The sequence below is a fragment of the Lampetra planeri genome, chromosome 32 (assembly GCF_965212315.1).
Source record: "Lampetra planeri chromosome 32, kcLamPlan1.2.h2, whole genome shotgun sequence".
Lineage (NCBI taxonomy): Eukaryota > Metazoa > Chordata > Hyperoartia > Petromyzontiformes > Petromyzontidae > Lampetra > Lampetra planeri.
This window is the reverse complement of record NC_136138.1, coordinates 3,074,420-3,088,002: the sequence shown is the minus strand read 5'-3', so window position 1 is coordinate 3,088,002 and position 13,583 is coordinate 3,074,420. Positions and strand designations below refer to the sequence as shown.

The window sequence follows — 13,583 nt, the reverse complement described above, 5'->3', positions numbered from 1 at the left end:
TGCCGATTCCACTGGTTCATGCTTGGCAAGGGGGAGGGGCGGGGTGGGTGGGAGAGAGTATAGTGGGTGGGTGGCACGGATTCGGGGGGGGGGAAGGCGATGATTGGCCGGAGACGTAAATGATTTCATTCGTGTTTCCCTCCCTTCCTGCCAAGCGGCCATCTCTACGTTGAAGGCTGAGCCAATTGAATTTGGGTATTGCCTCCCGGGAGGGGGAGGGCCTTTACTGGAGTGGGTGGAGGTGGAGTGGGGGGGGATTGGGGGCGGGGTTGGGTGTGAGAGGGAGGGCTTGGGGGGGGTGTTGAGCGTTGGTTGGGGGAAGTTCCATTCGGAAAGCTTCCAGCCCTAAACGTGTCATGCGGCCCAATCCATCACCGAGACTCTTCCTTCCCCGCTGCCTCTGATCTTTTATTCCCAGAAGCCCGGAACCTCTTCCTCCCCCCCCTCCCTTAAATCCAGTGTGGGCTCTGCGTTGCATTTCTCTGTTGTCCTGTCTCTATCTCGCTTCCTCCCACTGGAGATACATTGTTGGGATGCGCTGTTAGAGAATCTGACCCTTTGAAGAATGGCAGGTTGATGTTGAGCATTCGTAGTCAGGGTTAAAGAGGAACAAATAGTGTTTTTCTGGCACCAGCAAGAGGCTTCTTTGCATTGTTTTGGCCAAGATATTTCACGATTTAATATCTTGTTTGTTTATTCTGCAGTGACGTAGGCTGGCAATTGCAGGGCTGCACCTTTACAATACTTATTTGGTTCCCCAAGTAAAATAATATTTGCTTTAAGTTTTCGACATCGCAACTCTGCTCTGTTTAATGGAATGCCCTACTGAGGTTGATAGGTGCACCATTTTTAGAGTGTGCGTCACGAAAATAAATCGGAGCGCATTCGGATTTTTCCGAAATCACTGAAGCGCACAACATTGTTGGCAGTAGAGCCACTGATTAGTACATTTTTTACTAATTGACAAATAAGGAAAGAGCATTTGCAAGCATGGGCCTTAAAAAAATCCCATCTTCCCACTAAAATAAAGTGTGCGGCAGCGCTCATTCCCGTTAAGCGATCCTTGGCGAGAGATAGAGAATTCCACGTTCCTGTGGAGTGGGCCAGTCTCTGCACCGGGGCGGTCACTGCTGACTTTCGATAAGTGGTAAATATATCAGCAGCCCTGAATGAATTACGACCTGGGTAGAGCCGTGACCGGAATTTGAACTCGCAACCTTCCTATGTTGTGTTGAGTGCTTTCACCACAATGCTATCCTGCTGGCTCAGTAAATGCCACATATCAACAAAGACAAAGATCCCCCGTATAGCCTGAACAGACTTGGGGCAAGTGCTGTTCGCGAGCACCTATGAAGGCCGGCACGGCACATGAAGGGGGTGGTTGGCTAGCACCACGCCCGGCCACCTTTGTCTCCCTAGTGGCGATGTTTTTACACACCGCACCAGGTACTCATTTGAGGCTGAGCCTATCTAGAGGAGGCCCAGGACCGGTTCAAATAATCGTCACTGGTGTTGGCCGTGAGCGGGAATCGAACCCGGGTCACAGGGTTCATAGCGCAGCGCGCTAACCGCTACACTACCACATATATATACAACACGCATTTGGATTTGCTCCACCCCTTCATATTTGAACTGTCCTGGGCTATCTTAAGATACGAACACAATCTTTGTTAATTTACAGAAACTCTTAAGAGATGACATAACTTGGAATCGTGATAAAGGAACTGGTTTTTAAGACGCATTGCAAAACCACTTCCATTGTGTTCATATAAATATACTTATACTGTACCTTGCTACCATATCTACACGGCTGGCCTCGTACATTGCTTTATGATTGGGATGTCTCTCTAGCTACCAAACTGCGAGCCATTGCAGAAGGTAAATAAGAAGGCAAAGCCGCCACCCCTCAGGGGTTTGGGTTTTGTCGTACCGCAGCCTCTCTAACTCGCTGTCGCTGTGCAGTGGGCACTCACTTTGTGTCCTGAAACATTTGAGAGCCCTGAAAACTAGGAAAAAGTTAATTTATGATAAAAATGCATTTCTTAACGAAAAAAGGTGCAAGCATTGGTTATTAAACTGAGACCGCTAAAATCCATGCCCCTTGAGAACTTAGTTTAAGCAAGGAGGTTAGGACCTGGGCGTTGAAGCCTAGATCTCAGCTGTTCTCTATCACTCCTGACATCGGCATGAGCTCCCCATAATAATCAGCCTTTAATCAGGCCCCATAGCCATCTCCTCGAGTTCATGATTTCACTGGAAGTCTCCCCCGTTGTGCCCACACCTTGGCCTGAAACTCAATCTGCCTGAAATTAGCGTCAAGCCGCAAAGTGGCTTCATGTTCCTGCTGCGTTAAAATTCATAATTCAACTCCCAAGTCTCAATGGCCTCTTTTTCAGCTGTTGAAAGTTTTGAAACTGAAGCCGTTCTAGTGGCAATTAAAAATAAAAAAATGTGTTTTGACTCCTTGTGAGCTCCAACAGAGTTAGGGAAAAGTTGTTTTACTGCCTTTAAAGAATAACATTCCGTCACTGAGAGCAAGACTGATCACTTGGAAATATTTGTTTTTGGTACAAACACCAACATCCAAAGTTCAAATCGTAGACTTTTACCTGGGATAAAATTTACTTCTCAGGCGTTATGAGCGATATGACCTCAGCCCAGCCGTCAACTAAAACAATATATTAATGCTTATTTTTTTTAGTCCTTTGTCAATCCTGCTGGATAAAAGCCTTCCCATGCATTGTCCATCATGGGGGTTGTTTGACCGTACTTTACCATCGCTGTTCAATAGGTTATCAAGACGTGTATACAAACAATTACTTTTTCAAGTCTGATGACTACTTTGGCAGATAAGCTGCACTATTATTTGACTTCACAAAGCAGCAATTAAAACATTCCCATTTGAAGCTCTGTCATTGTGCACGTTCACCTGCAATTTGTTATCCTTCAAAGAATGGCTTTCTTTGTTTTACAATTATCCCCCCTCCCCACCCAAAAAAAATACGTTGAAAGACCTTTCTGTTTTAGGCGATTGGTTATGTAACATTTTATTTATTGACCCTGGTGATAATGTCTGAAGTCGGCATAATGGAGTTGTCAGAGGAAGTCATTTAAAGCACACGTTATATTCATAAACCTCACTGGCCTGTGTGTCACCTCGTAGCCCCAGTGTTTCCCATCAGGACAGCTGTAGGCCACGTGTTCCTGGCTCAGCTTTCTGCACAAATACACAAGGAAACCTTGGGGAACATGGGTTCCGTGGGTGGGGTTTTGGTGGGAGTTTTGGTAGCTTGTGGGGGGGTTAACATATTTCAAGAGATAAAGACTGAACACACAAAAGAAACCATGCATTTCCTTCGCAACTTTGTTTCCAGGCCCTTCCAGCTAAGCGGTGATGTTTGAGAGAGTCACGGTTGAGCGCAATGCTCTGCAATTAAAGGGGGGGGGGGGGGGCGAGTGGGGTGAACCACGTGAGCAACCGTGAAATACAACACGAGGATTCCTCACGAAACCATCAGGACTCAATAAGCAACTTTCTTGATCTCGCAATAAATTATATACCGCATTGTAAAACTTTTAACAGTTTCCCAAAAGGTCCGTAAAATGTTCATTTTCGTGGCCACGAGTGTCTTTAACAATCTTCAACCCCCGTTTTAGTGTGGAGAGCGGGGCAAAACGGTGTTGGGTTTTAGTCGACTTAACTCTGGTCCCTGGATACTTCTAAATCGGAAAGTAAACAGACAAAGCCTGGTTATTGCATTGAAGCGGCCTCAACTAAAGTGATTAATAAGGTGTCCGACCAAAGCAGGTCTGGTTCCTGTTCCTGGCTCCCAGAAAGAGCCCTAAAAGTAGCGACACCATTGAGTGAGACCGGGAGGAATTGGGTGTTCACGTGGGTGCCCCCCTCCATTCTCCCAATCTCCCACATCCCTGTGCATCTCCACCCAGGCCATAAAACCCCCACTCCTTATCATTGCATCTGCTCTGGGGATCTGACTTGTTTGTAGCCAGGGTGGTGCAGCTGTTAGGATACTGTCTACGAGTTCAATTCCCACTCACGGCCACCAATGGTGACGATTATCTGAACCAGTCCTGAGCCTCCCTTAGGTCGACTCCGCCTCAAATGAGTACCCAAGTGCATTGTGTAAACATCTGGGGAGACGAAGGCAGCCGGGCGGCGTGGTGCTGGCCAGAAACCACCTCATGTGTCGTGCTGGCCTTCATAGGTGCTTGCTAACAGCACTTGCCCCAACAGTCTGTTAATGCTATACGGGGGATCTTTTACTGTTGGTGAGACCCATTGGCTCACAATTTGGAGGATGTAAGTTCAAATCTTAGTTTGGAGTCAACTTAGCCCTTATCACCTCTCCTGGGTCAACGTGATGTGTACCACTTTGCGGAGAGTTGAGCCTGGTCATACTATGGAGAAACTAATCCCTTTCCGGAGAAGTTCTGAAGTTTCACCAGTAGCTCCAAGCCACCAATGGAGATGCGATGTCTCTCCAGTACGTGTTTGAGCAGAGAGACCCCTTGGACTTTTGATTGCGGAAAACTCGCATCATTTGCCGTTATCAGATTCATCACATTTTGTCGATATTTCACTTGAGATTTGGTGATTGCATTTCATCAGGAGAACCCCCCTTTCAATGAGCGTACTGCTCCATTCGGTGTTTGAAATCTGCCGCCTTGTGCTGCATCTACCCTCCGCGCTGCTGCGCAGTATGGAAACCCACACGCAGATGCAAATGTGCCGGCATGTGTCATTGTGTTCCGAGCCAATTAGTGTTTTAATACGTCGCGTTTCGGCCTTTCTGCAAATGTTTTCTTTCCTATTCCGATGAGTTCCCTGCCCACCCCCCCAACAACAGTTATATCCCAGCTGTGTACTGCTCATGTCAGGCACAAAGTGGAAGGGTTCCATTCCGGAACCGGCTGCAGACAGCAGAGCCCCTCTTGATGGGGAACAGTCATGGATGGAGACATTGCAGGGCTCAACGTTTTGACGTCTTCCCCCCCCCCTTCCCTATAGACCCACACTGTTATCTGACATAATCGTTGCCAGTTCGGGTGTCCTTTTAATTACCCTATCATTTTAACAAGATGGGAATTGAGTACAGTGAAAGCTCATTGCATCTTCAAGAGAGACATTGGTTAAATTACATCCGTTTAATAGGTAAAGGTTAAAATGTGTAACCATGCAATTTCTTGCCCATGCAACTGACAGTATCGTTGTGTAAGGGATCTGCGAGCCACCCTTACGCACACGCACCACGCAGAGACACGACATCTCCGCTCTCACGATAACACGCACCAATCACACGCGCGGGAATGCGGCAGGACGGGGGTCAGGGGTTAAAGGGAAGTGACGTCACCCGGACCAGGCGCGCCTGCCGTGGATGTGTATTGGGAGCGAGGGCGGAGATGGAGGGGTTAAAAAGGGGCTGTGCGGGACGTGTGTTCGGGGTTGGTCTTGGAACGAGTGTTGCTGTGCGTTGGTGAATTAAGGAAGTGCTTTCACCATTCTCCGACTCTTCTTCGGTTGTAAAGCCACAATCAAAGGCAAAGTGCCTCTCTAGGCAACACTGGTCTTGCCCAGGACCAGAAGTGTGAACATTCTAACATTTGCATGGTGGGGGGCAGTTTATTCCTGCAGTGACCACGAATTGACTTCCCACGTCTTGGTATTCAACGTGTTGATGATCCTCAAGAGATTGTACTGGTCAAGTTGTGACCCCAACCAGATTCAAACTCGCACACCTTGTCGTGAGGATGTAATCAAACTACATACTTGCATAGAATATCTGTCAACATTTTACAGTCGATTTCTTTGGGAAATGCTAACGCTTACGGAAAATTGCAACCTACAAACGTCTGCAATTCCCCACGTAACTTAGCAGGTGGGCATATCGTGGAATTCAAACCATCAATTACAAACAAACTAGCACGGCGGCAGGCTCATGATCCGACGGTCCACTTAGCAGCTTGCAAACCAGATTAAGTTTTTTGGCTGTCCGGCAAAATGTGGTCCTCGCTATGTATCTGATTATTTTGCCCTCAAATACGTCCGCTTTGAGACACACACTCGTGATGCTGTGGCCCATAGACACGTAGGTAAACATTTACCACTGAGAAGTTATTTGTGTACTTAACACCACAGTGCTGTTTCTTTTGGTTTAAGGGAAATCTTGACTGTCAGCTTTGTTCACAATGTAAACATCAACAGGCTCTGGTGTGTGTGTGCGTGTGAGAGCTTGCGTTTGTGTGGGGGGAACAACGGTGCAGTGGTTTTTGTGCACTGCGCTACTAACCCTGCAACTTGAGTTGGATTTTTGGCCACGGCTAACATTAGTGGGGAGTGATATTTGAGATGCTTCTGGTCCTCCGCGAGGTCATTTCAGCCTTCAATGAAACAGTGCGGTATACAAACATCAGCACGTGGGAGACGAAGGCGTCCGAGCGTGGTGTTAGCCACACCATTCTCACATACGCCATATTTGTATTAATGGGTGCTCGCTCATAGCATTTGCCCAACAGTCTATAACGCTCTGCCATGAAGTAGGGCCTTCGCCCGAAATATCACCTATTATATATTGTTCCTTTTAAGGCCACATATATTGATACACGTGTTGTGTTCTTAGTTATAAAGCTAGAGGGGGATCTTGGTTTTATGAGTTTTTGCATGTGGTCAGTGGATTATCAGCCATGCCCATGAGGGGCAAGTGGTATCCGAACTTATCCTCGCGTCACCTGGGCCTTGAGTACCGGATGGGATGTGTGTGAACATCAGCACTGGGGAGACAAAGTTGTTCCAGGCATTGTTCTTTCCACACCATCACCTCGTGTTCTGTGCCGGCCGTAATAGAAACTTGCCGACAACACCTACCCTCACGGTTTATAAGACTAAATGGGGATCTTTGTTTGCGTGTGCACGTACGTTTGCTTACAATCTAGGAATCTAATCTGGCCTCGGATAAAAGTGTAAATCCACGCATGGCCGCGAGTCGGCCCTTTTGCAGGCGATTTTTGTGGAATCACCGGACAACTGAGAGCGGTCGTCCCGATTATGCTACTTGTGATTATTGCGCTGAACTCGCGTCACGGATACGTGGAACGCTCTTTGTCTCCACCCGTTGCCTCACCCCAGCCCACGCCATCTCGCCGGCTGACCACAGGGCACTGGAGTGTGTATCATTAGCATGCTAAATATGGGGTCAACCGGGGGGGGGGGGGGGGGCATTACGCTATGCGTATACAAAAAAGCTACTATGTCAGGCACGGGGCTTCTTGAATTAACAAATACACTCGGGAATACATTCAGTGTACGCGATGCCATTGTCCTTTGTTCAACGTATCCCTTTAACAAGGTGGCTTTCTATGAATGTGTGAAAGTCGAGTTGAAGTGTTCCTCTGTTCAAGTGAGCCGTGGGGGGCAGCACACTTCTTCATTGAGCAAGTGGCAGTCTATCAATTGCTATATAAAGGTTGGCCATGGTGTGGAGTGTTTACTGCTCAGCCCTCCGATGTGTTTTCAGGTTTGACCACGTGTTCTTTGGCACGGTGTGTGTCCCCCCCCCCCCAAACATTTTGCCGTGTGCGCTAGGGATGCTTCTTCATTGCCGGTGCTCAATGCAATGTAAATGCCCCACACACTCTTCTGTTCCCGGAGGAGCTCCCCGGCACTTTGAGCGAAAGCGTCGGACTTCACGCCAAAAAAACAACACGCGATGTTGGCGCGATCAGAGGACGCACGTCGGAGAGCTGTTGTTGAGAAGCGCTTGTCACCCACGCAGGCCCCCGACACAGGCTCCAAAAGCCGCCACCTTCTAATCCGGTTTTAGAGTCATTTTCCTGCTGAAGGTGGAGAAATCGTCTTTATGCACGTGATGTAGTGAGGCGTTATGCATTGTGTTACATCGCTGAGAACTCCCCTCCACCACCACCCAGCTCCCTGTTTTGTAAGTGACCACACATGCCAAGAACCCAACATAACCTGGCCGTTGGAGCAGAGTATAAATCTTTATGGAGCGATATTTATTTCGGGAGCGGTGGCTTTGGGAGGTAGTAATGTGAAGGGGTGGGGGGCGGGGGGTGTGGGAGGGGTGAGGGAGTGTGGAAGGAGATGGGTGCGGGGGGGGGTACTGCCTGCATCGGGGATTGGGGGTGGTGCGAGGGAGGGGGGGGGGTTATATGAACTGTGACCCCATGGGTCATGAAACAGGATGCTGTAAAGAAACAGGAAAGACGTGCATCTGGCATGCATCAAGCAAGATCAAGCAAATTCCATTAGTGTAAGAAAATGGTGAAAATTAAGCCGTAGCATTTTGGGGTAACATTAAGCAGCCACAATTTGCTGTTGGGATCTGATCATGAGAACGCTCACACGATCATATTCATTGACCTGAGCTTTCTGCTTAATGGTACATCTTTGCTGGTTTTTTCTTTTATCGCTATGTTGGTCTTGCAGTCATAAAAAAAAGGTTGCATGTGGCTCAACTTTGAATACACACAGTACTGGGAGACCACGATATATGATTTTGGCTTGGGTATATATTGGTGGATAGAACGTGGTTGATGATGATTATACAGTAATGTGGCATAAACAACGGTATTGTATTTTTTTGAGAGTGTCGATGTACTTAATGTTATGCCACTCTATGCTCAGAAATATGTTATATCGGCCTGTGTGGCTCTGGAGACAATTCTTTCGTGCCATACGAGGTCCGCTGTGGGGTTTGCGGTGCCTAGAATGACTTCGTTAGGCCAATTCTTGAGCGGAAATTATTGCCACAGCCACTGCAAGTGAATGCGGTGGCAGCTCCAGAGTTGTGCGTTTCTTTTTTTTCTTTACGTCGATCCCTCTTTGGTCTGCCAGAAATATTTTGAGGCATACAATTCATACTTTATCAATGAGAGGTTGCTCCAACTGAGCTGCCAACTCTCAGCTCGAATTCCATTTCTCTGCCCATCCACGCTGCTGAGATAAGACCACTCTCGCTCTTGAAGTCCATGCTGAATACATCTCCATATGACAGGACGTCTCTCCCGATGAAATGTATTCGCTTTGCACTTCTCAATCTGTAGTTCCTACTCCCGCTTCGACCTGCAGAATTCTACATGTTTTTTCCCTCTTTCAACAATGTCCTCAAACTCTCAAGATCTGCACATTTCCCGCGCGTGCAGCATTTTGTCACTGTTATGCAAGAAATCAAATCTGTAAAATATTTTTTGGATTCCAGTGTCTCTTTTCTCAAATAAACCTGGGGTGTGGTGTGCATCTCCATTGGTGGCCCTCGCCCAATGATGAACATTCCACATTACTACGTCATGTAACCATCTCTCTCCACAAGACATTCTATTAATTTCAGAAAAGCGTTCCCTACATAACTCGTGCACGATAGCCATGAAAATGTGACAAGCCGAGTCCCGATCCCTGACTGGGGCTTGAACTCGCAACCCTTGAGATTGTCAGCATCACGAACGGCAGCTCTACTTGGCCGGAGATCGATTCAACTAATTAAATAAGCCAGTGGGCCACGGCTTTGGAGGCAAGGGTCTCTTTGCTCAGTGGGACTTCTCCGATGGCAAGTCAAGCAGTTCTTCTGCCTTGCCGTTTGTAATAAAACGAGCTGGTTTATATTTCAGCGCAGTCTCGCGTCCAACTGTATAGAATTCTACCGAGACCGGTCACAATCAAAGGAATGTGGAATTTAAACTAATGATTTGGGGTGCACCAATGAAGGAGATGGACACCATCGCTCCCACCATTTACCCGTTTGAGCACAGAGACACTTTTTTTATGGCCACTTTGTGAGGCCACAAGCCCAGATTAAGAATGCAGACAAAATGAAAAGCAGCCAAGAAGGTTAGATTGCACGGTTCTGTTTGCCAAGACTATAAGCAATTTTGTATAAATTCCTAGAAATTGCAACAAGCATACCACACGGACTGGATAAAACATTTGTATAGTTTTAGCAAAACAAAATTACTTTGTAAAAAAAAAGCTGGCTCAAAGAAAGGAGTTTTTAAAAGCATTTTGAGGTTTACGTGGTGTGTGCAGGTCTACCAACACAAATTAAATAATTGAACAGTGCAAAGCGTATTAAATGATTATGTTTTGCAAAGTTTTTTTTTAAAGAATAAAGATAAACAGTTGATCCGTTTGAATCCCAGCAATTGAGGTCTCACTGCTATCCTAGAAACATCTCCCTGGCAAATCAAAGGCTCTCAATGTTTAGAAGAATTTGTTGAAACCCTATCTGCGGCATTCCTTGAGAGCTGCCCCTTGTGAGGGATGGCAGAGGGAAAGGCCTGGGGCCAACGCCGCCATTCCTGCGGCCCGTTGCAGCGTCCCAGCGCGCCGGCGCCTTTTCTCCCGCGTTTTTTTGTTGTTGTTGTCTCTGTGCAAGACCGCAGCATGGCCCGGGTCGTTTAAAAGATTTAGCGGCATCCCACGGGCACGAGCACACACTGCTGCTGCTGCTGCCTGAGAGTGCTGCCCTCCCAGCAGCAGCTCGCCGCTGCTCCCCCTTCAAAATATAATACTCTCCCGTCCTTTAACTCTTCCTTGGCCTCACCCCCGCCGCCTCCACTTCACCACTGCCTCCCTCGCCCCCCACAACCACCACCCTCCCTCTCCGCCCGCCCGGCCGCTCGCCTTCTTCCCTTCCCCCTGGTCCTGAGAATTGGAAGATGAGAGAAATCCGTTAACAGCCGTAGCCATTCAAATTCATCACCCCAGAAGCAAAATAAGCAAAAGGTTAGGGCGCGCCGCCCCGGCCTTTAACCCCGCTCCGCTGCATTCGCTCGGTGCCCTTTGATGAGAGAAAGCAGCTTCCTAAAGCCCCCTTCCCTTCTCCTGAGCCCACCGGGGTCACTCCCCTCTCCGCGACGCAGGAAATGGGAACGCTGAATTTAGACGCCCTGCGTTCATGTCCGCTGGCCGTCTGCTTTCCATTCCCGCTTAGCCGCGTCGCCGCACTGGCTGTGGAGAGAGGCGAGGATGGGAGGCAGAGGGGGGGGGGTAGCGAGCGTTGGTTTTGGGCGCTGCTCTTGAGGTCTGTATCCATGTCGTGCGGGTTTTGCGTTTCTCTCTCTCTGGGCAGAGCTCACCGATGCATCGAGCAAACTGCTCGTCTCTCTTCTTTACAAGAGTGCACGTCTCACTTTTTGCAACCGTATAAATGTGTTTACACGTGACGAGAATTATCAGTGAATTGTGTGACCTCCTTGCATTTGTGAGCGCAGTCCCGTTATTTTTGTTAAAATACAGAATATGCACACCGCATTAAGTCTTTATCAGTAAAAGCTTTGGCATACCCGTAAATGTATGTGCACACCAATGCATCTTCTAACGCTCCACTCGCAAACCTTCGACTATTAACGAATAGAGGACTGTCTTTCAATTCTTTAAGAGGACCTCGTGCCACTGGTAAAGGCAAATCTGCAGCCCTGCAATTTCTTGCTCGGGTCACTGCTGGCAGAAGGAATTCGTCTAAAGGGAGCTCTAATTTGGCCTCCTCTGCCACGCTGGTTGGAGTACCCACACTTTACGCCACCACACGTGGCCGGCTAATCAACCGGACTGCATGTAAAGTCTTAATAATTATAATAAATTGCAATCGACTTGACCCCTGAAAGTTCGTGCAGGTTTGCGAAACGTAGCCATAATGTCCGTACGGTTTTTCCCCTTAGGTGTTCAGAGCTTTCTTGGGCTTCACGTTTTGTTTCGGAAGCCCTCTGGCGAGCGAGCCAGAGAGAGACAGAGTGGGAGTCAGAGTCGGTGCCGTTTCACTTACGTTTGGGAGAGGCTGGCGGGGCACGCGGCGGAGCAGAGTGTGATTCCGGGGTCATCGCTTGCTTGGCTTGCACAAGTGCCTTGAAGGGGGGCACTGGGGGGGGTGGGGGTGAGGGGTGAGGGGCAAGGGGGGGCAGTTGGGGGGAAGGGAAGGAGAGGGGTAGCAGTGGGCTGGGTGAGAGGGAGCAGCCACGCGGCGTTCGTCTTGCTGGGGGAGTGTTCGGTTTTGTGGGCGAAAGGGCGGCAATTTGCGTGCACGACCTGCGGGTTTTCTGCGGTTGCCGCTGCGTTTCTAAAGCCACCAGCAACGCAGCCACGAACATTCCCGCTATAGCAGCTGCTGCTGATGTTGCTGGCTGCTGTAATTACAGCCCCAGCATTGTTTTGTTTTGCCTGAAAGCGCTGCTTTGGTGGTCCGTTCAACTCGCATGAAGGAATCATGATAATAATGATAATTTGCATGTATTAAACGGCTAAATGCAACAGGGGAATCGGCAGCGTGTGGTGGTGTGCAGTTTCAGATGCGCTTCTGTGGCCGTCTGGAACGCTCTTCCTTCCGATATTAGGAAGCCACTGGAGCTTTGCACTTTTAAATCTAGATTCAAAACTAATTTTTGTATAGTTTGTTGTCCTTTCCCCGCACCTCCGAATAGTACGGTTGGTTGCATACGGTGTAACCTTAACACACACTGCACATTCTCATTTGGAACTCTGAAGGCGAGGACTGCACCACCACATGTCAGAGCATCTCTGTGGAAGATGTCGTCACCGCAAAGATACTTCTGATGCCACAAGAAGGCATCTTACCGAATACCACGTGGCACTGGGCTTGCCATCTGTCCCAGTTTCCCCAGGATCGTCTTCGCGAGTGCAGTGGCCTTTAGATCCGCAGGTCGCAACTTCAGTCTCTCGGCCCGGCAAGGGTGCCACGGTGGCAAGATGTTAACGACCTCGCCTGGTGTACAGGAGGTCCTTGGTTAAATCCCGATCCTGACACCTGTATATTTGGAGTTTGCATGTTCTCCCCGTGGTAGCGTGGATTTTTCTCCGGGTCCTCCGGTTTTTCCCTCCACATTTAGAATCAACGTGCGTTTAGAGTATTTGGCTGCCGTAAAAAAAATTCCACGTGATAAGCCACTTTGTTGTTGAGCTATTATTTGTGGCCAGGTCGCTTCTGAAAGCGAGCTATATAGCTCAGTGGGCGTTGCTTACCTGGTAAAATAAAAATTGTAATAATTTATTAAAAAATTCGTGCAAGTCCCTCGCATCTTAGCCCCCCTCTCCCGCCTCCCTCCCCACCTCTGTCGACCCAGAAGTATAAATGGGTAACATCACAGTGTATCGATAAGCAGGTTCCACGTGTGATGCGGGCAGAGTGTGGGCATTCGTGCCTCTTCCAGGACATCTGACGAGCATGGAAGAGTCGGCCAAACACCCCCTAGATGGTGCTGCTGCGGTGGCCTCGACAACAAGGAGATTCTACTTTGACATACGCCCAGGTTCCATACAGTTCAAGGTCGACAATTAACTGAACCGGTCCTGGGCCTCCCCAGGTCGACTCAGCCTCAAATGATTACCTGGTGCGGTGTGTGTAAACATTGCCACTGGGATCCTCCCTACACAACACACCAGTGTGAAGTAAGGCTGATATTTGTTTTTATCATTTTTGGAAGCGCTGCCTTTTAAAAACGCCATTAAGTCACGCGGAGGGGGCTGTATGGAAGTCATCGGGGGAGGTAAACATGTGAGAGCGCATACTTTGAGGAGTACATTTTTTCGTCCCCAAACG

The 13,583-nt window shown here is 48.5% G+C and overlaps 1 protein-coding gene across 5 annotated transcripts in view; it reads left to right on the top strand.

Moving 5' to 3' along the window:
- Positions 1-13,583, top strand: part of HMGA2 (high mobility group AT-hook 2) — a 76,135-nt gene that overhangs the window by 49,922 nt on the left and 12,630 nt on the right. For 3 of the 5 annotated variants that reach the window (XM_078609443.1, XM_078609444.1, XM_078609445.1), the window contains exon 6: positions 7,601-8,073. The exons of the other annotated variants lie outside the window; for them this stretch is intronic. In XM_078609443.1, coding sequence (XP_078465569.1) covers positions 7,601-7,768 — 168 coding nt within the window. In that variant the 3' untranslated portion in view covers positions 7,769-8,073. Of the gene's footprint in view, positions 1-7,600; positions 8,074-13,583 lie in introns of those variants that run through there. 5 annotated transcript variants of the gene reach the window in all.